The 27,342-nt window shown below is 51.8% G+C and overlaps 1 protein-coding gene across 5 annotated transcripts; it reads left to right on the top strand.

The window, feature by feature from the left end:
* Positions 1 to 5,029: 5,029 nt before the first annotated feature.
* Positions 5,030 to 27,329, top strand: APBB1 (amyloid beta precursor protein binding family B member 1). 5 transcript variants are annotated; one of them, XM_073882993.1, is made up of 14 exons: positions 5,030 to 5,227; positions 12,444 to 13,190; positions 18,889 to 19,067; positions 19,168 to 19,224; positions 19,304 to 19,389; positions 19,504 to 19,567; positions 20,018 to 20,167; positions 20,543 to 20,670; positions 21,082 to 21,196; positions 21,337 to 21,421; positions 21,694 to 21,777; positions 26,227 to 26,342; positions 26,489 to 26,665; positions 26,750 to 27,329. In XM_073882993.1, exons 2-14 carry the CDS (start codon positions 12,458 to 12,460, stop codon positions 26,915 to 26,917), a joined length of 2,142 nt encoding a protein of 713 aa, XP_073739094.1. In that variant the 5' UTR covers positions 5,030 to 5,227; positions 12,444 to 12,457; the 3' UTR covers positions 26,918 to 27,329. The 5 variants fall into 5 exon arrangements, with proteins under 5 accessions (XP_073739094.1, XP_025704141.1, XP_025704142.1 ...); XM_025848356.2 differs by lacking the exon at positions 5,030 to 5,227 and adding an exon at positions 5,474 to 5,631; XM_025848357.2 differs by lacking the exon at positions 5,030 to 5,227 and adding an exon at positions 5,476 to 5,631 and having other exon boundaries at positions 18,892 to 19,067.
* Positions 27,330 to 27,342: the final 13 nt, after the last annotated feature.

The raw sequence follows: 27,342 nt of genomic DNA on the forward strand, positions 1-27,342 counted from the left end.
CACCTGAACAACTTCCTTAACAATACTTTTATTTCTGGGTGCCTGGGTGGCTCAGTCATTAAGCATCTGCCTTCAGCTCAGGTCATGATCCCAGGTCCTGGGATCGAGCCCCGCATTGGGCTCCCGGCTCAGCAGGAAGCTTGCTGAGGAACACAAGTTCCTTCTCTTGTTGTGTCTCTCTCTGTTAAATAAATAAATAAAATTAAAAAAAAACTTTTATTTCTGTCCCCTTTAACGTCTATTTAATCAAGCCATAAAAAAGGAAAAGAAATACAAAAGCCAATGTTAGGTAGAGAAAGAGTGAGAACTTTAGAATCAGACATGTCCGAATTCCAATCCCAGCTAGGGATTGGAATTACTAATTCTGTATATTTGAGAAATAGCCTCTCTGAGCCTTGTGAATGGTGTATGTGTGTGTATACGCATGCGTGTATGCCAAATAGAAATGTGTATCGTATCAATGACTGTTCAGTACATATACAGAAATCACTCCAGATATTCCAAGTAGAGAAGGATTTAATGCAAAGAATTTGTTACAAAGTCGTAAGGGAGGAGGGTGCCTAGCTGACTCAGTAGAGCATGCAACTCTCAATCTCAGGGTCGTGAGTTCAAGCCCCATGTTGCGTGCAGAGCTTACTTAAAAACAACAACAACAACAACAAGAACAAAGTTGTAAGGGAAGTCCGGAGAAACATAAAAAGGAAAGCAGAGTTACCCAGAGACCAGGAAACTACCACTAATCTTGGTTTAGAGGAGCAAAAGGGAGAAAAGGGGAGCCCAAAGATCAAGGCCGGAACCCACAAATCTGCACTAGCTGCTAATGCACCTGCAGTTTGTACTGCTGATGCTCCTGGAACCACTTCTGCTTTTGCTAGGCAGCAACCACTGCTGCTGCTGTTGCCGGAGGCACCACCAAGAGCTGGAGGACCTCTCCCTTCCTCATGTGATGGTTCCCACTGGCGGAACCTAACTGGAATGAAGTGACAAAGGCATCTGAGAAATGTGTTTTTCAGATTTCCAGCCCTTTCCAGGGGAGATTAGAAAAGAGTGGGTGTGGGGATGAGTTCTGGCAGGCAATATCTGCCACACAGATTCAGCATAACTCTTGGTTGCAAGTAATAAAACCCAACTCAAATTAATGTTAAGTACAAAGGAAATTTACTGACTTATGTGAATTTAGGCAGAGGTAAATACACATGTTAAATTGATGTTACCAGGCATTTGTCTCTCTCCACCCCTTAGCTCTGCTTTCTTTGAGTTGGCTTTGTTCTCAGGCAGGCTCATCTTTCCCGGTGGCAGGATGTCCACCAGGTTTGCCTTCTATGAGTACCTCTTGCCCAACGGTTGCAGGAAAATTCCTGGATCTGATTTCATCATGTGCCCATTTCTGACCTGATCACTTTGACCTGATGATGGGTTAGGAACCCAGTCACTGACGTGGGTATGAGACTGGGGTGACTCCTGTCTGAACCACATAGACTTAGAGTGGGGCGGGATGGATCTTTAAAGAACACTTATGTGCTGCTACCAAAAGGAAGGGGGGCGGGTGCATGCTGTGCAGATCAACAACAAAAATGACATGTTCACAACAGGATAATACTTACCTTGTATGGTTTTTCTTGTTCTCCATCCAAACTTCTTCCCTTCCTCAGCTAAAGACTTTGAAAATGTTGATATCCCTGGGCACGATACCCTTCAACCTCTTTCCTGCTCCACTTTATTATATCCCTCTCCCCTTTCCCGTCAGCCTATAAAGTTAAGGTGTCCGATTCTTCCCCACAAGCCCTTGATTCTACCTCCTCTTGTTGCCTCCAGGATCTCCCTCCATCTCTCATCATCTTTTTTATTTTCAAATTCATCTTCTCTACTGGTATCTTTTTGTAGTTGATATCTGTGTTTAAGTCTCTATCATCTTAAAAAAGACAAAACCAGAATCTAACTTCATATCACTCTTCACTATAGTCTATTCCTCCTTCCAAATTTCTCAAAAGGAAGGTCTGTACTCATTCTACTTCCTCATTTTCATTTGTTCAATTCACTGCATTGTGGCTTCTGCCCTCATTTTCTGCTGACACAGATCATATCATGGGGATCCAGGCCTTCAATGTTGCCAAATTCAAAGGATACTTTTTTACCCTAAACTTACTGGAAGTCTTTGCTGCATTTGATGCTGTTGACCACTTCTTCCTCCTTGAAAGTCTTTCCTCCCTTGGATTTCTTCCATGACATTACTCTCTGCTGATTCTTCTCTTACTGTTTCTTCTCAGTTTTCTTCTTAGCCTTTTTCTCCTCTGCCGGCTCCCCAAATGCTGGTCCCCCTAGGGTTCAGGCCTGGATCCTTTTCTCTTCTCACCCTATATCCTCTTCCTGGGAATGTTTTAGAATAGTCCTGCTGAAGAAGGGTACTGAGCAAGCCCTTGCCAGGCCGAGCATGTGACTTATGAATTCCATTCATCTGGAAAGATTTTACTCCTTATAGATTTTCAAATGATAACAACACCCAGAAGAAAGAGGGTTTATTGAATCAACTACAAGAAAGATTGCAGTATCAAAGCAATACTTATATGTAGTGGTAGAAAAGGCTGCCTTTGCTTCATTAAGTGTTTTCGCTGCTAATAGAGATGAAAGATCTATTCTCCCATATATGGTGCCAACTGCCTGGTAATGCTAAATGGTTGGTCTATTAATCCAAATAGGATAAAGCCAGTACTCTTGGTAAGTGACTCTGGATAGATGTGCTTCTAATTCAAGTTTTTCCTAAATAGGTCCAAGGTAATGATTTTAAAAGATTGCTGTCTCAGAGGGACCTATATTGGTCAGAACCACACACTGAGCATCTAAGGCAATTCATAGGCTACTGGTTGCTCCTAGGTCGTGGAGAACATCAGAAGTGGGGAAGAGATACAATAGAGAGAGGATGGATGAAGGACACAGGTTGACTCCCCATTGATCAGGAAGCTCTGCAGACCTAGGAAGAGTTCAGGGATTCATGAAGACTGTGTGTGTCTTCACATGCACTACATGTGAACTGTACAATTTCCTTTTTACATCTTAGCTAATTAGACTCCTTTCTCCACCCTCCCCCGCCACCCCCGACTATCTGTGTGTCTCTGGTTATCGGAAGAGATTTTCCTGAATATTGCAGCCACCCTATTCAATGGGGTTGGGAAGACAAGTATTCTGTTTTGTAAATGGGTGATATTTCTGGATTTTTTCATTTGCTCCAGCAGAAATCTGGATGTCATCTCTTTATTCCATAGCCAATCAATTGATTGATCACTACTTTTTGTGAATTCTACCTACTGAATATTTATTAAACCTATGCAACTTTCTCCATTCCTACTCCTACCACTATAATCACCTGCTACCTAGAACATCAACTGCCTTCTAACTGGTCCCCACACTGCCAATTTTGCTCTATCTATTCTCCACTTAGCAGCTGGAAGCGATCTTCTAAAATGCAAGGGGGGACATGCCACTCTCCTGCCTCAAACACTTTGATGATTTTCCATTCCCCTTAAAATAATGTCCAAAACCCTCAGCCTAATAGGCCCTTTTTGACTTGGTACGTAACCACCCTCTCCAGCTCATCTAATAAGACGAGAATACTTCTAATAAGAATACTTCACCATTATTACATCCATACTGGCCTTTTTGTACTTCTCCTTGGACTTGGAATAATTTTCTCTTCTGGCTGACCTCCATCTCCTTTACCCCTTCCCCTCACATAAGTGTCACTTCGTTATGAAAGCCTTCCCAAACCTCCCAGGCCAAATTTAGTGCACTCATAGCATCGTGTACATCTCCTTCAAGATACTCATCACATTTCTAACCACATGTTTAATGTCTCATTCCCGTGTTATTCAAGCTTCATGAAGATGGGGACTGAATCTTGTTTGTTTATATGTTCCTAGTACCAAGGACAGTGCCTCACATTTAATAACTATTTGTTGAAAGAGAATGAATGAATGAATGAGGACACCTTTCCTCTTATGGGTACTTACTTGTCTTTCAAGAACCAAGGTCAGATGTTATATCCCTCAGGTTGGGTTACATTTAAATCTGATTCATTTTTGGATCCTTAGGTTCTAGGTTGGGACCTGGTACATGGTTCTTACAGATGTTTGTCAAATCATAATAAACTCTTGGCCAGGAGTTGATAATTATTGAAACCAAATGATGGGTATATGAAGGTTCACTATACTGTTAAGTCTCCTTTTGTATATATTTGAAATATTCCATAAGTAAACTTAAAACATTTGTGTTCACCTCATGTTAAGTGAAAGTGTAGTCAAGGATGAGCTTGAGCCTTCTGGCTTGGGTAATCCAGTAGATGGTGGTGCCACTCACAGGGATGGACAAAGTGTACCTGCATCCAGGCAAGTGTGTCTGTGTGTGTGTGTGTGTGTTGCGGAGGGTCCTTTCTCACCCCAGTGAAACTTCTTAGAAGGCCAATAAAAGGGGTGAGTTAATGAGTTTAGATTTGGACACCTTTAGTTTTAGGTTTTACCTTGAGGGCTTCTCCAGTCAGTTGCTCCACCGTTAGCATTTACAATAAATTGAAACCTCTGCCTTAGAGGAACGAACCAAGAGAAGGTTTCTGGATAGTAACATTTCCCCTCATATCCTTGATAGCCTCTTGGCCACTGACTGGACCACTGGATACTATCCCACCATCTGCGCAGCACGGCGCCCCTCCATTCCTTCCTTCATACTTTTCATCCACATTCTCCCTTTTTCCTTCCTTCTTATGAATTTCTACCGGGGGCGGATTTATTTTGTATATCTGCGAGAGACCTAGGTGTCGCAGCTTTTACCTTCAGCAGCAGGGCTAGAGTGTTAAGAACCATCTAGTTTTCAGTCTGATTTCATCACTTGTGACATTACCTTTCTCAATCTCAGCAACTGTCTCTGAAAAATAAGGGTAACAGTGGCATCTTCACATGTCTGATGTGAGGATGAATGCCTGAAAAAGGTTTAACGCGGAGCCTGGCACAGTGTAAGCGGTCAATCAATACGATCTTTTAATATTATTACCAAGGCTGTGTCCTCATCGCCTCTCCACCAGGACGTCAGGGACTGCTGCCGTAAGACTGGAGCACGCTGCCTCCTCCGAGCCCCTCCCCACGCGGCCGCGGCCCGGCCACCGCCACAGCCGCTCCCGCTCCAGCCTCGTCCGTGCGGCGCGCGCAAGGGTGCGGGCCCAGGGCCCTGCGGGGCGCGCTGGGTGAGTCCGGGGCCTCGCCGCGGAGGGCGGTGCCGGGCTGGGCGGGGGTCGCCCGAGGCAGGGGCGGAGCTCTGGGACCCGGGCCCAGGGCTGGCGGCTGGCCAGGGCAGCTGCGCGGTGGGGCGCACTGAGGCCCAACGGTCCCGCAGGGTGGGGCCCTCGGGTAAGCTGCGGCAAGTGCCGCCCGCGACGGGCTCGCGCGCCCGTGCCCGCGCGCGGCCCAAGATGGCGCTTCTCCGCGCCCCCCGCCCTCCCACCCCGCGCGCGCTTCCGCCGCTCGGGGCGCGGCCCCGCGGCCCGCGCGCTCCAGGGCGGGGGATGTTGTGATGGAGAAGCCGCCGCGGAGCCGGAGCCCCGCAGCCTGAGCCACCGCCGCCACCTGGGCCTGGGGCCTCCCCGCGCAGGTAGGAGCTGCCCCTGCCCGGGCCCAGCCCTGGAGGTCGGATCCCGACCCCAGCGGTCGGCGGACCCCGCAGCCCCTTCCCCGCGGCGGCCTGGGTCCCTCGGTCAGGCCCCATCCCCGCGGGCGGTCCGCCCGCCGCGCGCATTCCGACCTCCGTCGTGTCCCCCCTTGTAGGCTCCACCTCGGTCCTCACAAGGCCCCCTCCTCAACCTTTACCTCGTGTCCCTCGGGGCTGGAGAGGGGCGAGAGTGGGGGACACGAAGCGAGGGGGCGATGGGGGAGGGGGATGGGGGATGGGAGGTCAAGGGCAGGGAATGGGACGTGGGGTGAGATAGGCAGAGCCTTCACGGATTTCTGCAGGGTCCCAGGTCTGGAATCTGTCAAGCCGCATTCAGTTGCCCTCGGCGACCGAGGGGTGTGCCCTGGGGCCGGCTGTGTCCCCAGCTCAGCCGGGAGGCCTAGCACTCGCAGAAGCATTCATTAAGAGCAGTTTTCCTACCGCCAATTCAGAGGTTATTCTGAACCAATTTTGCATATGCCTGTGCATTTCTTGCATTCCCAGCCCCTCCAGCAGAGTCCCATCTCTCTCTACTCTTTCAAAGCCAAAACCTTGCCTACATTTGCTGTCTTCATTTCGTTTCCTCACTTCCCATTCATTCTTGAAACCACTTCATTTGGTCTCTGTCGCTGACACCCACTGAAACTGCTGGAGCCAAGGTCACTAGAGACCTCCATGTGGCCGACTCGAATGGACACTTTCCTGTTATCCCCCTCTGCCTTTTAGTAATATTCAGTGGTGTGTGTTAACTGTCCTGGAAGCATTTTTCTGGTTTCTCTTGTCCGGCATTGTCTGCTCCTCGGTGGTCTCATTTGCTATGTCCCTCCCATCCCTTTAGATGTTGGTAAAGCTCTTGGTTCTGTCCTGAGCTGTGTTCTTTCATTCTGTACTTTCTCCTCTGGTATTTTATTCACTGCCAAGCCTTCAGATTTCATCTGTCTATGCTGATGATTCTCAGATGTGTATATCTAGCCCAGACCTCTTTTCTGCATATCCAGCTGCCCTCATGACATCCCCATTGAAGTTCAACAGAAATTCCTTACCTACAGATCCCAAGCTGAATTAGCTTCCATGTGTTCCCTCTCTACCCTTCTTCCAAATCTGTTCTTCCTTCATCTCCCAGAAATGGCTACTTTCCAATCAATTATCCAAGCTGGAATCCTGGGTAACATTTTAGATTAACCTCTCTCCCTCACTCCCTGCAATCTAATGTCACCAAATTCTGTCACATCTGCTACCTAAATATTTTTCAAATCCATTTGTTCCACTCCATCCTCACTGCTACCAAATTTAATCTAGGCCAAAACTTTTATCCCCCCCTACCCTCTTGCCTACCTTCCATTAAATACTCTCAACACAGTGTGATCCTTTAAAAAAATCGCATCTATCTGATCATTTATTCATTCAACAGACAAACTTTGAGCACCTTTTATATATTAGGTAGTGTTAGGCACTGATGGTATAATTATGAACAAAATGGACTTCGATCTTGTCCCACAATCCAGGAGGGAATCAAATAAGAATATAATGACAAGTGTAATAAATACCATGAAGCGGTGGTGGATGATGCCTTGAGAATACATAAGAGCACAAGCTAAATTGGTCTGGGAGGTAGAGAGAGAGGACCAAGGAAGGCTTCTCTGAGAACATGACATTTGAACTCCGTTGTAAAGGATGAGCTTGAGTTAGTTAGGCTGAGGGTTAGCAGAAGGAGGTTCCAGGCGGAAGGGAACAATCACATGCAAACACCTTGTGGAAGCAGAGAGCATGATGTTTTCGAGGAATCAAAGGAAGGCCAGTGAGGCTGGAAAGCAGAGTGCTGAAGCCAGAGTGGAAGGCAGAGGCCGCACCGAGCAGGACAGTTTAGGCCCCGTTAATGATTTTGATCGTAAGGTCTTTGTCCTCGGTGTGGATTGTGATGGTAATGGATGCAGAGAGTAGATGAAGTCCAGAAATTTTCCTCAGAGAAAATTATCAGTGTCCGGGGATGGATTGAATGTGGGAAGTGAGGGAGATGGTAGTGTTAAGGGTGGTACCCCTGCTTCTGATTTGCACAACAGGATGGGTGGTTACATCCCTCCATGAACCAGGATCCTGAAAGAGGACCAATAAGGGTGTGGGAGAGAGAAACATAAGCGGGCATGTTTGTTTGAGAGGCCTTTGAGACATCCCAGCAGAGATGTTGAGTAGGAAGTTGAATGTACATGTCTGGAGCTTGGATGAGGGGTCTGAAATGGAGATGTAAATTTGGAAATGAGCAGTGTATAGGTGACACCTGAAGCTGTGGTCACGAATAAATACTTAGATTGCATCTTTGGTGAGAAAGAGAGAAGGGCGCAAGAACAAGCCATGAGAAATCCCAGTTGTGTAACAGCCTGTAGAGGAGGGTGTCTAAGAAGCCGGCATAGGGGTCTAAGAAGCCACCGGACAGGAACTAGGGTGTAGGCAGAAAACCGAGAGATGTAGCATGAGGAAGCCATGGATGAAAGTTGGATGAGAGGCGGGCTGTCAGGGGATGCTGAGAGTACAATCAAGGTGATGTGTGCGTTGGATGAGAGGACAGAGGGTCCTGCTGACCTTGGCAAGAGCTGTTACCGAGACATGCTGGGAGTGGAAGCAGGACTGGAGAGGGTTGAGCAGCGAGTGCAAGGTGAGGAAATGACAAGAGTGAGTAGAGACAGCTCTTTCAAGAAGTTTGCTCGAGCGGGGGAGAGAGAGAGAGAGAGAGGGAGGGCAGCTAGTGGCACTGGAGGAGCGTCGGTCAAGAAACATTCTGCTTGCAAGTTGGTAGATAGTGGATCCCATTGAGAAGGAGAGGTTGATTAGAAGAGAAAATGGATACACAGTGGTATAAAATTCCTGGACAGGCATGCAAGGAAGGAACCAAGTAACGATGAAGCAGTTGGTCTTAGGAAGAAGGAGAAAAAGATTGGTGCTGAAGTCAGCCAATTTGTGTTTCTGGACATCCCTCAACTCCTGGCTTCCATTTCCTCTGTGAAGGCGGAGTGGGAGGTCTTCCTCTGGGACGGCGGGGTGGTGCAGGGGGTGGTCCAAGGAGAGTTGGGCTCTTGTCTCAACTTAAAAGTCCTTTCCTCAAGCAGCTCTTTGCTGATGTCTGGGCTGGAGTAAGACTCAGCCTGCTACTCCTGTAGTGCCTTGTCCCTCCCCCATCACGATACTCCATCATTTATTCAGCAAACAGGGAGTGCACATCGGTGCCAGGGACTGGTCACACACTGGCACTGCTCTGCATGGTAAGGGGTGGTTTCCCTGCTAAACTGTGTGCTCCACCAGGGAGGGACTATTGCTGTATAACTCATCACTCTTCCCCATGCCTAGCACAGTGCCTCGCAAATAATAAGCTGCAGGTTAGAGGAGTTTTGACCTTGAGTAGGATGCACCCCTACCCTAGCTCCTTCAGGCTTAGTGGCCACTCTTTTAGCTCCTTGACTTGAGGGCTTCGCCCAGCTCCCTGCCTTGAGCCAGAATCCGTGTGGCTCTTTCCATCCTTTGAGAGGCTTCGGGTACACCTAACCCCCAAATGTGCTCCTTCTTGAGGATACCGGGCCGCTGGTCATCCTTTGACCTCAAAAAGTTAGGTGATAGTGCCACACAGTGCCTTGAACCAGGTGCTTAGGCTTCAGTGCTGTTCACAACAGAGCTTCCTCATTTCTCCCCCAATACTTTTTGCCCTGGTGACCAGGGGGGACAGGGCTGCCCTGGAGATGACCTGGTTCTTCACTGTCCCAGCCTCACAGTGTATGTGCCTTTCCCAGATCACACCTCCAAGTGCTAAGGAGGTGGGTCCTATCCTGACCTCTTAAAAACCTGGCTGCATACACTGCTGCTTCAGAGAAGGGCTCATCGTCTCCGTGATCCTCTAAGCTTGCCAGAGTCATAGGTCTTCCACATCCTGACACTCATGGAGATGCCACCGTGGAACAGCCTTTGGGCCAGGATATCGGTTCACACTAACTCGCTCCCTCCCTTTTCCCAGATCGTGGTCCTCACTGCTCTGGGACCCCTGCCTTCTTGGGTACAGTTCATCATTCTTCAGCACCCTCCCTAACAATCCCGTTGCCTGCTCTCAGCCCACGGGGCCACACAAGCTTATCTCGGTGTCTGCTCCCACCTCCAAATTCTGAGTTCCTCTTACGTGACATCTGTCCCCTCCATCCTTCCCTCTGTCCACACCGAGGGCCCACTCCGTGGCACACACACAGTGCACGCTCCTTGGTAATGGGAATGTGAAGTTGAATAAGACACAGTCTCAGGTGTTTGGTTGGAATGGGGCATTGGGTATTGTGAGACACGGAGGAGAGGGTGGTCCCCTGAGCGTGAAGAAAGAGGACTGAACAGGAAAGGCACACTGCTTAGGAGCCGTGCCTGCCGAGTCAGGTTCTGAAACACGAGCAGAGGTTCTCACATGGGGAGACAGGATTCCAAGCTGGGGGAGCACTGTAAACAAAGAGCCAGGGCTGTCAGGGCTTACTCTCCTAGAGTCTTCCATACTTTGTGAGGCTGGAATGTAAGGTGTGGAGGAGGCAGGGAAGGGGGAGGAGGCCCGAGAGGTCATAGGAATCGGCTCAAGGAGGCTCTCGGTGTCCTGCTAGTGAGCACAGACTCTATCCTGCAGGCAGCAGTGAGCTATCTAAGTTTTCCAACTGGGGAGTGACACAATCTGGTTTCCATTTTTGGAAGATTACTGTGGTTCTAGGTAGTGGCAGAGCTGTTTATTTTTCTCGTTTATGCCAGTGACCATGAGTTTGCTTATTGCCCAGGTGGAGCCACACCAAGCAGCCCAGCAGTTCCGCATGAGGCAGACCACCCAGACAGGAGCATCTTTTCACCCATGTCACAGATGTGTGCACAGCGTTGTGCTAGGGTCTGAGGAGAGAGGCATGATGGAAAGGCATTATGCACTGCACCTGAGAGACAGCAGAGCCTTGCTCAGGCAGCGTAAAGCCCCGCACTGGCCACCTGTGCTCAGGGCTGAGCGCCACGCTGAGGTGCAGAGAGAACCAGGGCCGGGGGTCAGGGGAGAGAGAACACCTCGGTGGGGCCAGGGGAGAAATGGGGGAGAGAGAGCCATACAGTGGGAGTCAGAGAGAGAGGTGGGTAGTGAAGGGCAGTCAGTGAGGGAGAGCTGTGTGCTGGGGACAAGGGTCAAGGAGGGAGGGAGGACTCAGGGAGGGCATGGGGGAAGTGGAAGGTGACGCAGTAGGAGCTAAGAGGCCCAGGATGAGGGAGAATTGGGTAGTGGTTGGTCAGTGAGAATGGCCGGCGAGGTGGTGGCAGTGAGGGCCCAGGGAGTAAGCACTTTACGGCGGGGGTCAGGGAAGGAGAACCGTAGAGCAGTGGAAGGTGGGGCAGATGGGGAGGATGGAATGAGGCCTTGATGGTGGGATCGTTGGGTGTTGTGGCTGGAAGGATAGGCAGGCGGCGAAGGTGATGCACAAAGGGCTTGTAGTGAGGGGGTCCAAGGGGACAGGAAGTGGGAGGGGGCTGTCACTGTGGAACAGGAGATCCCCTCGCCTGAAGGGCAGATGGGATTTGGTTGGGCCACCACGAGCAGTGGTTGAGGCACGGTAACATGGCCAAAGTGTGTTTTCTGAAGCTGGCAGAGGAGATGCTAAAATTGGGCCTCGAGGAGATAGGAGGGCAGAGTTATACATTCATTCAACAAATACTTATTGAATTCCTGTTCTGCACCAGGACTGTGTGAGGCTCTAGGCATATGGCATTGAAAAAAAAAAAAGACAAAATCGTCCACCGTGAAACCGAAATTATAGTCATGAGGAGACAATCATTAAACAAATAGTAATAATAATATTGGTAAATAGCTTGACAGATGGTGCTAGGCACTAGGGAAGGTTTGGGTGTTGCTGAGAGAGGGCATGGTGGCCTGCAGTTTTAAAACGGTGTCGGGGAAAGCCTCACTGAGAAGGTGGTGTTTGGATCAAGACCTGAAGGGCTGGGGGGTACAGGGCAAAAGCCCCTGCAGTGAGCCAGGCGTGGGGCATGATAGGGGCTGGCAGTTGGAGTGGTGCCCCAAGTGAAATACTTTATAGAAACACTCATCAGAATGTAGCTTCAACCGGCCAAAGGAGCCATGGATTGGAGCTGACCACCCTTCCTCTGTGACCTTCCTTCCCAGGTCCATGCCCTTGAAGGATGGGTCTGTAGCTCATTCTCTCCTATTCTCACAGTCCCTAGTAGGGCTGGGCTTCGGGGCTGGTTGGGCCCAGTGATTTATGATGATAGGAACACTGCCTGGGGAGCTCACAGTAGGAGCCTGTGGATAGCAACATGGCGAGAGGAAGGGGGCAGTCAGTGTCCAGTGTCCAGAACACATGAGCCAGTCCCACACCAGCTGGGTCCCTGGCACAGTAAGCCCCGGTCGGATCGGCTGGGGGTGGGGATGCACAGAGAGCCACTGTGTGGAGGCTCTGCCGTTGGGAGTGAGGGCAGAGCAGGGCTGGCTGTGCTGTCTCAGAGAGCTCAGGGCTGGGGATTTGGGGCCAGGGTGGACTGTAGGCGTGGCCCCAGCCTTTGGTGGAGATGGTGGTTGAGTGGGTGGTGGTGAGGGGGGACAGGAGTTGAGCCTAGTTGTTGTCATGGGAAAATAGCTCACAGGACACAGAGCAGTGGGTGCTGGCCTGCTGAGCATAAGGGAGACACAGCCCCAGGCAGAAGCAGGGATGCTGCTGTTCCGACCTGGAGGCTCAACACGGTCTCCTCTCCTCACCCCACAGGATCTGCCAAGGCCATGTCTGTTCCATCGTCACTGAGCCAGTCGGCCATTAATGCCAACAGCCACGGAGGCCCCGGCCTGAGCCTACCCCTGCCCCTGCACGCTGCCCACAACCAGCTGCTCAACTCCAAGCTGCAGGCCACGGCTGTGGGACCCAAGGACCTGCGCAGTGCCATGGGGGAGGGTGGTGGGCCTGAGCCAGGCCCTGCCAACGCCAAGTGGCTAAAGGAGGGCCAGAACCAGCTCCGGCGGGCTGCCACAGCCCATCGTGACCAGAACCGCAACGTGACCTTGACCCTGGCAGAGGAGGCCGGTCAGGAGCCCGAGATGGCACCCTTGGGCCCCAAAGGCCTGATGCACCTCTACTCTGAGCTGGAGCTCTCCGCCCACAATGCGGCCAACAGAGGGCTCCGAGGGTCCGGCCTGATCATCAGCAGCCAAGAGCAGGGGCCAGATGAAGGAGAGGAGAAGGCGGCAGGGGAGGCCGAGGAGGCCGAGGAGGAGGACGAGGAGGAGGAGGAGGAGGAGGAGGAGGAGGAGGACTTGTCTTCTCCCCAAGGGCTGCCTGAGCCCCCGGAGAGTGTGGAGGTGCCCCCCAGGCCCCAGGCCCTCGCAGACGGTCCCCGAGAGCACAGCAAGAGCGCCAGCCTCCTGTTTGGCATGCGGAACAGTGCAGCCAGTGACGAGGACTCAAGCTGGGCGACCTTATCCCAGGGCAGCCCCTCCTACGGCTCCCCAGAGGACACAGGTACCTCATGGAGCGTGACGTGGGGAAGATGGGAGGGCAGGAGGGCAGAGGTCAGGCCTCTCCAAATCAAGGCCGGGGCCAGCCGGCGCGTGAGCTGCAGAGCCCGTGTCCTCAGAACTCAGCAGGCCGTAACCAGGTTTTCCTGGATGAAACTATTCCTATACTCAGAGTGCTTGCACGAACTGATAGGTCCATGCATCATGGACGCTGATGGGCGGTGGGCTCGGTGCATTTATGGAGCTTTACCAGGTACTGTCCTATGCTCAGCATTGTCGTATTGAATCCTCTCAATAATGTTGTGAGGTAGATACTATTATGATGCCCATGGTAAAGGTGATGAAAAGTGGGCCTGGAGAGGTGAGGTCGCTTTCCCACAGTCACGGACAGTCTGGGATCACAGTAGAGCTGAGTCTAGACCCAAGCTCTTGGCCCTGCTTACCCTGCCACGGAAGCACACAGCACGGTGAGCCGGGTGCCCGTGAATCGGCTTTTAACAGGCTGGGTCTGGGGGCAGCATCACCTCCCCACACACGTCTACTTGGAAAGACTGAGGTCGGGGCTTGTGTGCAGAGTGCCGCTCTGGGCATTGCAAGGATACCGTTTTGTATTCTTAGTATCAGGAATAGAATACTGCCTAAACGTTAGGAAATAAAGGAAGAATAAATACATCCTCGTTCGTGGGGTGGGCAGGAGGAGAAAGTAGGTATTAGGACTCCAAGGATTGATCATTAAATGTGTCCCATTTAAATACATTGAGTCTCCATATTTGCTGATGTCACATAGAGATGCAGAGTTGAGGAACAGAGGACAGAGATACTGGGTTGTAGCTACAAGCCCGGAGTTCTGTGGATTGGAGTGTAAGCAGAGACTAGGAAAGACTCTGGTGAGCACCTGGCAGCAGGCACTCTACCAGACCCCAAACTGGGGAGCCTTTGCAGGGGAGCATGCAGTTCATGGAGCCATGGAGTCAAGGGCATGCCAGAAACTTATTATGGACATTTTCAAACATCTGCAAAAGTAGAAAGAATAGAATAGTGAGCCCAATTTACCCATGACCCAGTTTCAACAGTTATCAACACATGACTAATCTTGCTGCATCTATACCCTGATCTACTCCTGGACCCTAGCCTAGGTTATTTTGAAGCAAACACTCAAATCCGTAAGTGTTTACCCATGCATTTCTAGAAAACAAACTCTTAAAACAATCCGCAATACCGTTATCATGAGTACAAAAATTTAACAATAATTCCTTAATATTATCAAGTATCCAGGCAGTGTTTACAATTTCCCAGTTGTTTGTTTATTTATTTATTTTTAAAGATTTTATTTATTTATTTGAGAGAGAGAATGAGATAGGGAGAGAGGGGGTAGGGTCAGAGGGAGAAGCAGATTCCCTGCTGAGCAGGGAGCCCGATGTGGGACTCGATCCCAGGAGCCTGGGATCATGACCTGAGCCGAAGGCAGTCGCTTAACCAACTGAGCCACCCAGGCGCCCTCCCAGTTGTTTAATATATGACCCCCCACTCTGCAATTTAAAAAAATTTTGATTATTTGAATCAATAATCAAATAGTCCTAGACCTTTTGATGGTGGGTGTGTATCTTAAAGTTTCTTTTGAGCTGTATGTTATGCTTCCATCCCACGGTCTCTCTTTATTTTTGCTTGCAGGTTGTTGTTTTAAATTGGAGACACAGGGTTATTTGGCTTGGGTTTTCCATGGTCTGGATTTGCAGACTCTCTCCCTGTGGTGGCCTTGAGCAGGTTTCTCTTCCCCTGGATTTCCTGCAAATTTGGTAGCGTGTTCTAGAGACTTGATCAGATTTGGGTTTGGGAGGTTTTTTGGGTTTTGCTTTTGCAAGGACACCTCATAGGTGGTACTGAGTACTTCTATCAAAGGCAAAGTGTGATTGCCTCTCTTTTCTGTGATGTTAGTGGCTTTCGGTGATCATTGCTTGGACGTCCTTTAAAGGGAGCAGCTGCTGCTTCACTCCAGCTGATTATTTATAGGGTTGGGCGGGGGAATGCAGTTGCAATGGGGCCAGTTCACGCCACTTTTCAAGGTAAACTGAAAACTGGACATTGATGTGAAATATCCCAATTTCTAAATGTTAGCAACCAATTCTGTTTTTTTAAAAGCACCATGCAGGCCATACAAAATCTGAGTCTTGTATTGGTCTGTATGTTGCTAGTTTGCAGCCTCTGCCCTAGTAGGGGGGTGGTTTGAGTCAGAGGCCAAATATTGGAGGGCCTGACTGCTCAGGGGCTGCCGGGATGGTCAGTGCAGTAGCTGTACCTGTGAGCCTTCTGGGAGGAGGCTGGTGCTGCTGAAGATGTGGGAAGGGCCTGCTGGGCGTGGGCAGCAACCTCAGTGAGAGGGGATGGCCAAGGATCAAGCTCTGCTGGAGGCTCTGGAAAGTGGAGGGAGTGGTGTGGGGCCAGCCTAGGGAAGGGGCCGAGTCACTGCTTACTCTTTTGTAATTGTGGCGCCATGATCATGAAGGCCACGGAGGAAGTCTGGGCTCCTGTAGGAATGGAGGAGAATTGATCAAAAGTTATTTTCTCCTTCCCAGCCACAAAGTTGTTGACTGAATGCATAAGTGCCTGAATGAACATACGAATGAGTGAATGAGTGAATGAAATTTACTACCTGTGTTGGGTTCATACTCGGTGCCAGGCCTTGTCCTAAATGCTGAGAAGGCATACTACAGGGGACAGAGGTTCCTGCCCTCAGGGCACTCACAGTCTAGTGGAGGAGACAGAGGTAGACAGGCAGCTCTGATCAGCATGGTGAGCACTGGGATGGGGAGGTACAGGAGGGGTACCCAGCCCTGCCTGTGTGTATGGTGGCGGAGAGGGGATGGGTCCGTTTTGAGACATGGCCTTTACACGTATGCCTGAAGGAGGAGTGGGTGGTAGTCAGGTGAAGATTGAGGGAGGGACGGTGGGCTTGGGAAGGATGAGGGGCATGCCAAGCAGGGAGAGACAAGGGGGGTGGAGGGTGGTCAGAGATAAGGCTGAGAGGCAGAAGGTTAGGGGCTCAGAACAGCACACACACCTGGGAGGAGTTTGAGTTCTATTCTGAGGGCAAGAGAAAACAATTAAGAGTATTAAAGTGGAGAATAGTTCAGCATTTTGGAACAATCATGCGGGCCATAGTGTGCAGTCCAGATTGGAGGAGACTAGGCTGGAGGAGGGAGCCCACCTGTGAGGCTCTTGCAGTGGTCCAGGTAAGAGCTGCAGGTAGCAGCTTGGACTACTGTACTGACATGGGGATGGAGAAGAGGAGAGAGCATTACGTGATTCACTGACTCCTGAGCAAATGGCTACACCTGGTTTCACCATGAAGGCATGCATGGATGGATGAATGAATGATACACAGACCTTTGAATTTGTGCATGAACGCCTGAATAAGTTGATGCAAGAGTGAAGATGTACATTCCTGAATAAATGTGTGCATGTGGCACAAAGGCCTGAACAGGGCTTTGCTTGGAGGGAGATATGCCAGGCTCCAGAAGGGACTCCCAGATGGTCAGAGGGGGGAGAGCAGCCCCTCCAGGACAGATCAGAAGGATGAAGCTCTTTGAAGCAGGAAGGTACAGGCTACCAGGGATGGCAGATGGATTGGTGTGCGTGACTCAGTCAGAAGATGGTGAATTGGTCCCCAGATTCAAGAGGTGTACGACCCTTCATGAATAAGGGTGTGGCTGTGGAGGGCACGGTTGCCCTGGGTGCCGGTGTTCCTGAAAGGTTTGACAGGAGAGCCCTGAAGGTGATGGAGGGTCCCTGAGGAAGAGCGGGTATTCTGATTCCCTGGGGCGTGAGGGGAGGGGAGGGTGGAGGGAGACGAGGTGGTAATGGCTACCTAGAAGGCTGGACAGGCAAGAAGAACCCCTCCTCTGTGAGCCCACGTCATTTGCAAACAGGGTGGTGAGACATCTTGCTCAAATAACTCTCAGGTGTGCAGCCACCTTGGGTAACCACACCTGCTCCCAGCCCCTCTGTGCCTGGTTGCCCAGCAGCCTGGGTCTGGGGACTGCCTATATCCTCAGTGCTGTCTCTTGGACCAGTCAGGATTCCTGGTTTCCCTGGTAACGGGAAGCACGTCAGCAGTCTGGGCGCTCCCAGCCGTCCTGGTGCTGCGGTTGCCGAGGAGACGCTGCAGCCTAGCTGGGCCCTGGCAGGTGAGGGGGGCTGTGCTGGGAAGCCCCAAGCCCAACCTCAAGCTTGCTGGGGCCCAGCCCTCAAGGCCCACTTTTGGGCTCAAACTGCAGGGCAGGTTCTGGGCAGGGGAGGGATCCCTGGGAGCCCCGAAGCCACACCCTTTTTGTGCTGAGAGCTACAGGCTTTGCGGGGGGCGGGGGGGAGGCCCAGGTGGCTGAGATATTCCCAAGGGGCTGAGCTTCCTGGTGTCCCTAAGACTACGGTTGACTGTGGTACTGTGGTGCCCGTTGTGGGGTGGGATGGAGATTCAGGATTGGGGGAGGGGAGCCAGGCTTAGAAAGAAGACATGTGAGCAGGAAGGGCTGGGGTCTTATGAGGAGCCTCCATCCCAACTCCAAGGAGGTCCCCTCCCATGGTGGTCCTGGCCCCTCCTTAGTGAGCGCCAGGCGGGGGAGGATCTTGCCTGGCAGGCGCTCTGCCCTGGTGAGAAGGGGGCGGGATGAGCTTTTCTCTGCAGCCCAGCACCAGGCTGTGAGCCCAGCTGGCTGGGCTGGAGGGGCTGTGAGGAGGGAGGGTGGAGGCTGGAGGGGCTGGGAACCAGCGCCATGTTCTCCCAGGACTTTTTCCTGGCCATCATCCTGCAGGACAGCAGCCCAGGTGAGGGGGCCTGATGTGGGATGGGGGCTGGGTGGGGAGGAGAGGCAGAAGAGGCAGAAGCTGGGTTACGGAGCTGGAGTGGTGTGGCTCTGCTGGAAGAAGAGGGATGTATGTCACAGGTATGTGTGCATGTGCAGAAAACGTTTGCCTGCATCTGTGTGTGGCAAGGGTCAGGGTGTGAGTGTCTGTGGCATCTGCACACATGTGGCAGAGGTTGACTGAGTGTGCATTCACTCTCTGGGTGGTACCCACACATGTGTGGGGGGTTGTTGTGGGTGTGGCTTCTGCACACGTGTGGCATGGGAGCTGATCCATATAACCGTGTGTGTGCATACCTCTGCGTATGGTGTCTGCCTTAGGGTATGGCTGGAATTGGGGTATGTGTGTGTATGTTTGCCCCTGCACGTGTGTGTGCCCCTGTGGTACCTGCCATCTCTGCTGGTATTTTCTGTGTGTGCACACCCTTGTGTTTGTGGTGGCTGCACAGGTGTGTAGTAAGGCTTGTATGTGTTGTGTGTCTGAGTGCACATGTGTGTGCAGGAGCTGCTGTTAAGTGCGTGCCCCTGAGATATGGATATGTACGATAGGAGGTCAGTTGGGGTCACCCAACCTCCTTCCTTACTCTCTGCCTTCCTCCTTCCCTCTCTGTGGGCACATTAGTCAGGAGCAGGGTCCAGGAGGAGACCTGAGTCATGTCGCCTGCTGGTGGTCCCCCATGTTGTGACTCCAGACTGCAGGCTCTAGGAGGAAGCAGGAACCTTGTGCTGGAGCCCTTCCCCCATCCCTTCCTCTCCACCATGAGGTCTCCGCGAGGGCACTGGGCATAAGTACCCACTGTCTGCTTGTTGGGTGGGCAGACCCTCATCAGTCCCCCCACTCAGCAGATTCCTTCTGGAACCCCAACGCCTTCGAGACGGATTCCGACCTGCCGGCTGGATGGATGAGGGTCCAGGATACCTCAGGGACCTACTACTGGCACATCCCAACAGGGACCACCCAGTGGGAGCCCCCGGGCCGGGCCTCTCCCTCACAGGGGAGCAGCCCCCAAGAGGAGTCTCAGGTGAGCTCACAGGCCTGTTGTTCTTTTGTCCAGGGGTGGAGGGGTGGTGCTGCTGGAGCGAGATGAGCGACTCACTTACTGCTCCCATCCCTCTTCCTAGCTCACTTGGACAGGCTTTGCCCACAGAGAAGGCTTTGAGGATGGAGAATTTTGGAAGGTGAGGGGACCTGCTTTACAGTGGGGGAGCTGGAGAAGGGGCATCATTTTGGCCCTGACTCCTCTCTTCCCTTCCCAAGGATGAACCCAGTGAGGAGGCTCCTATGGATTTGGGACTGAAGGACCCTGAGGAGGGGACGTTGCCCTTCCCAGCTCAGGGCCTCAGGTGAGTGGGAAGGCATGATACAGTGGGCTGGCAGGGGGATGGATCTCTCTGGGAGGGGCCTTAGGACAGATCCATGTTTGGGGAGCTATACCAAGTGTTACCATCTTCCTCCAGCCCAGAGCCATTACCCCAAGAGGAGGAGAAGCTGCCCCCACGGAATGCCAACCCAGGGATCAAGGTTTGTTCAAGACCAATGCCCATTCCCTAGGCTGGGACTCCTCTGTGTGCAGGAGACTCCCTGTGTCGTGTTCTGGGGGGGCATCTCTGGTCTCAGGATGCTCTTCTGGTCCTGAGTTAGGAGCTCTTCCAGTCTTAGCACAGATCCCCGTGTCTGAGCCAGAGGCACGTCAGTGTTTAACTCAGCCAATCCAGTGCCTTGCCAGGGGGTCCATCGGGCTTGGCTCAGATGCTTCCTTGTACTGGCAGGGGTCTCCTCTGAGACCAGTCCCCTCCCGCCAACTGTATCCTGTTTGGGGAGCTTTTCAGTCTTAGCTCAGAACACCCTCCCAGCTGCCACGTTCTGAGTCAGGAACTCCTCTGCTCCTAGCAGAGAGAGCATCCTGTGTTGGGGGACTTCTGGTTCTAGCTCAGACCCTCTACCTCCCACCCCCTCTTCTGTGTCTGGCAGTGTTTCGCCGTGCGTTCCCTAGGCTGGGTGGAGATGACCGAGGAGGAGCTGGCCCCTGGACGCAGCAGCGTGGCCGTCAACAGCTGCATCCGTCAGCTCTCCTACCACAAGAACAATTTGCACGACCCCATGTCTGGGGGCTGGGGGGAGGTGAGGGCTGAGCTGGCTGGTATGGTTCAGTGGAGAAGGGGAGGGGGCTTGAGAGAGAGAGAGAGGGAGCTGGGCTGCCAGAGCAATGACTGGGGGAGGGAGGTGCCAACCCTGCAAGTGACAGCCCAGGGAGATGGGTGTGCGATCCCAGGTAGGGGCCTGGGGACGTGGCTTCTCACAGTGACCAGATGATAAATGGAGTCACGTTAGAGATGGCAGATGTGACTCTAGTAGAGCGAGGCCTACAGGGTGGGTGGTCCAACACCACGGCTGGGACCCCAGAGCTGTGGCTGACCTCCCCTGAGCTGGAGGTGGCAGAGATCAGCCACCTCCCCAGCTGGGGCTCCACTGAGTGCCTGCTTCCTGGGCCCGCAGGGAAAGGACCTGCTGCTACAGCTGGAGGACGAGACACTAAAGCTGGTGGAGCCGCAGAGTCAGGCCCTACTGCATGCCCAGCCCATCGTCAGCATTCGCGTTTGGGGCGTCGGGCGGGACAGTGGAAGGTGGGAGCTGGGCCTGGGATCCTAGGGTGGGGGCTCATCCAGCAGTCAGAGTGGGGGCCCTCCTTCCTAACTCTATTCTTTGCCTCTCTTGTGCTGCTGGACCCAGAGAGAGGTACTTATGTCTAATTTACCTTGACCATTCCTCCTCCCACACCTGGACCAGATGCCTCAAAGCACCCAAGTTTCCCTATTCTGCCCTTCCCCTTCCTGCCCGCTGTGCTCTCCCATTTTCCCCCACCTTGGCATGCTTGCCTGTCTACCCCCCAGCCAGAAGGCAGCACCCACAGGACACCATCCCGACGGCAGAAGCCCTGAAGGAGCTGCGATGGATAGGGAGGGCATGGGTGGGGTAGGGATGACGCCTCACACTGGATGGCACTGGGAGACACTGAGGTGCTCCTCCCCCAACAGGGACTTTGCCTACGTAGCTCGCGATAAGCTGACCCAGATGCTCAAGTGCCACGTGTTTCGCTGTGAGGCACCTGCCAAGAACATCGCCACCAGCCTGCATGAGATCTGCTCTAAGGCACGGCCCCCTCCGCTCCCTGGACTAGCTGCCGCCTTTGCTCTACAAGGATGTGGGTGGGGTCGTTGAGTGGGGGTGGGGGACTCCAGGGCAATGAAACCCTAACAGACTCTCCCTTGCTCCTCCCCTCCTCTCCTCAGATCATGGCCGAAAGACGTAATGCCCGCTGCTTGGTAAATGGACTCTCCCTGGACCACTCTAAACTGGTGGATGTCCCTTTCCAAGGTCAGTGCCACAACCCTGCCAGGTCCAGCTCAGCTTTGTTGGCAAAGGTGAGGTGACTCAAGAAGAGGCACAAGCTACTACATGGACATGCTAAAAAAAAATGGGCACATGGAGACTAAATTCTTTGGATCAAATAAGTTAAAGGGAGATGGGGAAGGAGTGGAGGTAGGTAGGGCTTTGGCTGGGTGCATACCCAGCTTATGCCCTGGTGGTGGGGACTGAGAGTGAGCAAGGTCTGCCACCACGACTGATCCTCCTTTTCTTTCCCGCAGTGGAATTTCCAGCGCCTAAGAATGAATTGGTACAAAAGTTCCAAGTCTATTACCTGGGGAATGTGCCTGTTGCTAAACCTGTTGGTATGTGTGTTCTTCTTCTCCCAGGGACCACTGCCCACCCTCTGCTTCCCAATGCCTTTTTTTTACCAGACCTTCCTCATGCTTGACGTCACCCCACTCTTTAAAATGCATCCCCCCTCGTGTACCTCTGTCCCATCTGCATTCTGTGTCCTGCCTATAGCAGCAGTTGGCATGCCTTCACTGAGTTTGAACCAATGAACTAGGCACATCAGGAGATGCACTCTTGCATTCCACGGGAAAGCTTGGATTGGGTTGGGAGGCAGGTCTTAGATGACTGGAAATACCAGGGAGCAGCTGGGAGCTGGGTTTGGTATTACAGCACTAACGATGAGCTGTGAGCATCCAGAGAGGAAGCAGTGAGCATAACTGTGACGTGCTTTATTGCTTGTGAAGTACTTCCTTCTATGTCATTTAAATCTTGACGATCCTATGAGGTCGGGATTATGGTAATACCCATTTTGTGGATAAGGAAACTGAGAGTAGAGACTATCTGGTTCTCTCTTTTATTTCTAGTGCTTTTACGGTACCTGTTATTTATGTGTTCATTCACTTAACAAATACCTATGAAGCCCACCATGTGCTGGGTCCTGGGAGAACAATGACCACAGCTTTCGTGGAGGTTACAGAAGTTTACAGCAGAAAAAACAAAACAAAACAGGAATTAGTCAAATAATCATATTAATAATAAATGTGTAATTATGAATTGAGTCATTCATTGAAAGAAAGCTGCAAGGTGCTATAAAACTATGTCGGAAAAGACTTGCTTGAGAAATTGACATTTGAACTGAGATCAAAAACTGAATGGGAGCTAATGTGGTAAAGTGGGATGGAGATAGGAATAAAGCAGGGGAAGATCATTCCAGGTAGGGTGAACAGTGTAGAAGAGGACCCATAGTGGAAGTACTTTGGTACTTCAAATGCACTGAGAGAAGGCCACTGGGGCCAGATGAGGCTGGGAGCTGGGTGGCAGTCAGACCTTATGGGACCTCAGAGGCCACTTTAACCATTTGTTCTTCATCTTGAGAGCAGCAAGGAGCTATAGTTGAGTTTTCAGGAAAGCACTCGGCATAATCAGATTTGAATTTTGTAAAAGTTGGCTTTGGCTGTACCATGGAAAAAGATGTTTAGCAGGTGGATGTCGATGTGAGGAATCAATTAGGAGGATCTTGGGTAGTCATGGCCGGTAAGAAGAGTGTCATGGACTATGGTGGAGCTGAGGAAGAGCGTGCAGATTCAAGAGGTGTTTAGATAATTAAAATCAACGGGTCTTGGTGATTGACTAGATGTGGGACGAGGGATAGGCATTCAGGCTGACCCCTGACTTCCTGGCTTTGGAATTAACGGATGGTGATGCCATTCTCTAAAGGTAGCAGATATTGGAAGAGGCCAGTTTTGGTATGGAGATTGGAGTTCAGTTTCGGACATGCCGAGTTTGATGGGGAAGCTGAGTGACAAACTCAGGTTGGCTGTTGGATTCACAGAGGAGAGGTCTGGGTTGTAGATTCAAATGTGGCATTATTGGGTTATAGAGGTAATCAAAGCCATGAGTGTGGCAGCCCACAGTGAAAAGAGAAATGAGGCTAGGCCTAGCTTTTAGATCCTCCAGCATTTAATGGACAGAGGAGGATGAAATTGATAAGGATTGTGGGAGCAGAAGGAGAGGGGAGGGAGGCAAAAAGGAAAGTGATTCAAGAAGTGGTCAGGTGTCATATCAAAAGATGCTTAGGAAGAACTCAGCTGTTTGGTGGGTGGATAAATGAACAAACAAATGAAACAATGAATGAGACTTGCCTCAAATGACATGGCCAGGAGATGGTAGGCCTAGGACTCAAACCTGGTCGTCCTCAATTCTCTGCTCTTCCCCTCAAACCATGCTGACTTTAATGACCAGCACCTTATATCCTGTAAGGGAACCCTTCTTAGAAAGGATGATGATCGAGGTGGGGTTCGAAAGAAGGCCTGGATTTGCAGAAGGGAGTTGGTATACCAGTTGGATTCAATGGCAGTGCCACAGACATGGAGCTGGAGGTGAGAAAATCATGCTCAGGGAGCAGGAAGGAAGGTTGGCTGACCTCTACACTTTACTTTCATTTCTTTCTGCCTTTCGCCCTCAGCTTCCAAACTCTTGTTGCCTCTTCCAGTTATTACCCCTACTCCCCTATCTACCCACCACCTTACACAGGTTCTCACTATGATGAAGCAATTGTCTGCGAGCCTTGACTGCTCCCTCTGTTGCCCGTCACCTCCATGGGTCTGTTCTCTTGAGTCCCTAAACTCACTTCCTGCTTTGTCTTATGCTCTCTCTGCTAAACCTCCAGGGGTTTAACATTGGTTCCTCCTGAAGCTGCAATATTCATAAATCATTCATTCATTCAACAAGTGACTGTTGGATGCCTGATCTGTGCCAGGCACGATTCTAGGTTCTTGGTACACATTAATGAACGAAACCGACAGATTCTTGCCTTCAGGTAGCTGACCTTCTAGCCAGAAGAGAGAGACAATAACCAAATTATGTAGTATGTTGGAAGGCAACAATTGATATGGAAAAAAAATGCACAGTAGGATAAGGCGGATTGGGAGTGCAGGGCTGGGCGTCAGGGTGTAGGTTTTAATCCTGAGTTGTCACCAAATATGGCAGACTGTTTCTAGGCCACATTGCTCCACTACTTTCCCCAGCTCTATGCTGATCCTCCCCTTGGCTCCAAGGCCAAGCCCCACCCCCACGACCCTAAGAGCTTATTAAGTGGTTTGACTTTGATACCTTGTCCACACTTACGGTCTTCGAGATTTTCCATTGACTGACATAAATGTCAAACACACCGCAGCCCTTGGCAATCGGACCTGACCCACTCAGAAACTGCCTGTGTGTTCACCCTTCTGTGGGCTCCTAGCTTACTTGGTTATACCAGTTTGGATGCATTGGCCCATGTTGCCTTGAGGGTGTCTTGCTCATGCATCTGGAACTCCTTAAGTAGAAAAGCCCTGTGCTGGGACTGGGGACACAGAGATGAAATAAACTTGCCTTCTGTCCTTGAGATGTGCTGCTAAGAGTTGTCCCAGCAACATTCCCTCTCTGCCTTGCAGCAGGGAAGTGTTCCTGGGCGGGGCCTGGCTGAGCCCTGAAGGATGGGAATGGGGAGTTTCTCACATAGTCAAGAGGGAGAGGGCACTCCAGACAGAGGCTTTTCCACAGTTACAGCCTGTGTCCCTTGAGGGCACCCTCTTCTCTTACTTTGTATTCCCCATCTGCCTACCAGGGCATTTGCCAAGACTAAATGTTAATAAATGCTACATAAATCATTGGAAGCTCAGGAAGCAATAAAATGTGAGGCTTGACAGCTCAGATGAGGCCAGTTTTTGGAGGACTTGCGTGCTTGGGAGAGGAATTTGGCCTTGATCCAGCCAGAGGTAAGATGAGCAAGGCCAAGATGAGGGAGGCCTTTCGAGGAAGACATTTGTCCTCTTGCTTGTCCTCTGCCCACAAAGGGTCCATGTGGTCTGCTCCTGTGGGAGCCCAGAGGCACTGACAGGGGCGAGAGGACCCGGGAGTGGGCCACAGAGCTGCACGCTTCCACGCTGGCACGGTTTCCTCTAAGCTCTTCGCTGCGAAGGTAAAGACACAGTAGATCGCACAGCCCATTCATGAGTAGTGCGGGGACCAGAGCCCATGCCCCCACCGTGCCACGTCCTGCTTCTGCCCCGATTCTCTGCTGAGTGCCAGCAAGAGTGAAGTGTTTGATAGCAGTCTGAGGTGGAGGGAACCACTGTGTTACAGAGGCATGTTGATTGATCTAAAAGCTAGGAACCTTGCATTACGTGTCCTTGGAGCACATTCTAGAAATTACCGAAATTACTGAATCCAACTAAGATTTGACAGTCCTTCTAGTTCTGAAAACTGGAAATAAAGAGAAGGAGCAGGGGAACTGTAAGCTTCAGTTTCCTTATCTGTAAAATGGTGATAAAAGAATCAGTTGAGAGATTGTTGTAAGGTGTTCGTGGGGTTGTGCACTGTAATGGATGGCATGTAGGGCGGGACACAAGTCAACACACCTCAAGTGGATATAAAACAAAACAAAGGTTGGGTCTTAGGAGAGGAGGGGCTTATAGGGGCTGATTTGGGAGTCCTTGTGGTATGATGCAGTATGATGTCTGAATGTGGGTGAACACTGAGAGCCAAGATAAGGGGGGGTCCGAACTTCGGGGGGGTCAGTTCATTTTGGAGGCTGAAGGAAGAGGCAGAGTCAAGTGAAGAAAACCAAGCCTAGGATTCAATATGGAAGAAACCAGAAAAGTGCTAAATCACTGAAGCCAAGGAGGAGGGCACCAAGGAAGGGATACCTGTGCAGCATCATCCAGGGCTGTTGACTGGTGAAGTGGGGATGGAGCAAAGGCCCTGGGGTATCCTCTCCCCACCCCTAGTGGTGTCATGTTTGTGTCCTTGTCTTCCAGGGGTAGATGTGATAAATGGGGCCCTGGAGTCAGTCCTGGCCTCCAGTAGCCGTGAGCAGTGGACCCCAAGTCACGTCAGCGTGGCCCCTGCTACCCTTACCATCTTGCATCAGCAGGTAAAGACTGCGGTGGGAGAAAGCCTGGCTGAGCCTTGCCATGGAGGGGAGCCTGGGGGGTTGAGGAAGAGCTGCCAGTAAGGTGGATGTGCCCAGTGGAAGAGAGGGTTGGGCTGTTCCTTTCTAACCGGATTCCATCCCTCTAGACGGAAGCAGTGCTGGGGGAATGTCGGGTGCGTTTCCTCTCCTTCCTGGCTGTGGGCAGAGATGTCCACACATTTGCATTCATCATGGCTGCCGGCCCAGCCTCCTTCTGCTGCCACATGTTCTGGTGCGAGCCCAATGCTGCCAGCCTCTCAGAGGCCGTGCAGGCTGCGTGCATGGTAAGCGGGTAGGGTGGTGCAGTGATGACGCCCACCTCACAGGGGGCAGGCTGGAGAGTGACTGCCCCACCTGCCTCTTTGCAGCTCCGCTACCAGAAGTGTCTGGATGCACGCTCCCAGGCCTCCACCTCCTGCCTCCCAGCACCCCCTGCTGAGTCTGTTGCCCGGCGTGTAGGGTGGACTGTCCGCAGGGGCGTTCAGTCGCTGTGGGGTTCCCTCAAACCCAAACGCCTGGGGGCCCATACCCCCTGAAGCCCTCAGTCCTCCTTCCACCTGCTTGCATTGGGCCCCAGGGAACTCAAGGGTATGGGGCAGGGAGGGGCCCTAGAGGCTATTGTTAGGCCCCAGCCCCCCCCCCCCCCGCCAAAGTTGCCCCTCCCCAGTAGCTGGGGTTCCCTGCCTAGGGGCTGGGGAGAGAGAGACCTAATCCCTGCAAGGAAGTGACAATACTGGATTGATAAGAGGAGCAAGAAGCAAGGCCAGCCCCGGGCTCTCCACCCCCACATTTCAGGTGGAGCAGGAGGAACTGGTGTAGGCCGGGCCCCATCTTGGTAGGGTCCGGCAGGGGCAGGAGGGGACTGGTTCAGGCATGGGTCCCCTCCCCCCTGTTCCATGGCACCTCTGCTGTACTGATACCACTAATAAAGTCTGTCTGCCCTGCTAAGCCGTGTGCCTTC

This window comes from Callorhinus ursinus, unplaced genomic scaffold (genome assembly GCF_003265705.2).
Source record: "Callorhinus ursinus isolate GAN/ISIS: 27379988/994484 unplaced genomic scaffold, GSC_fseal_2.0 scaffold49, whole genome shotgun sequence".
Lineage (NCBI taxonomy): Eukaryota > Metazoa > Chordata > Mammalia > Carnivora > Otariidae > Callorhinus > Callorhinus ursinus.

Excerpts from the sequence above, each read along its gene's own strand:
- APBB1 (XM_073882993.1), top strand. The coding sequence starts at position 12,458 with ATGTCTGTTCCATCGTCACTGAGCCAGTCGGCCATTAATGCCAACAGC. Across the intron at positions 20,671-21,081 it reads GTCGGGCGGGACAGTGGAAG|GGACTTTGCCTACGTAGCTC; the intron begins GTGGGAGCTGGG and ends CTCCCCCAACAG. Across the intron at positions 21,197-21,336 it reads TGCATGAGATCTGCTCTAAG|ATCATGGCCGAAAGACGTAA; the intron begins GCACGGCCCCCT and ends TCCTCTCCTCAG.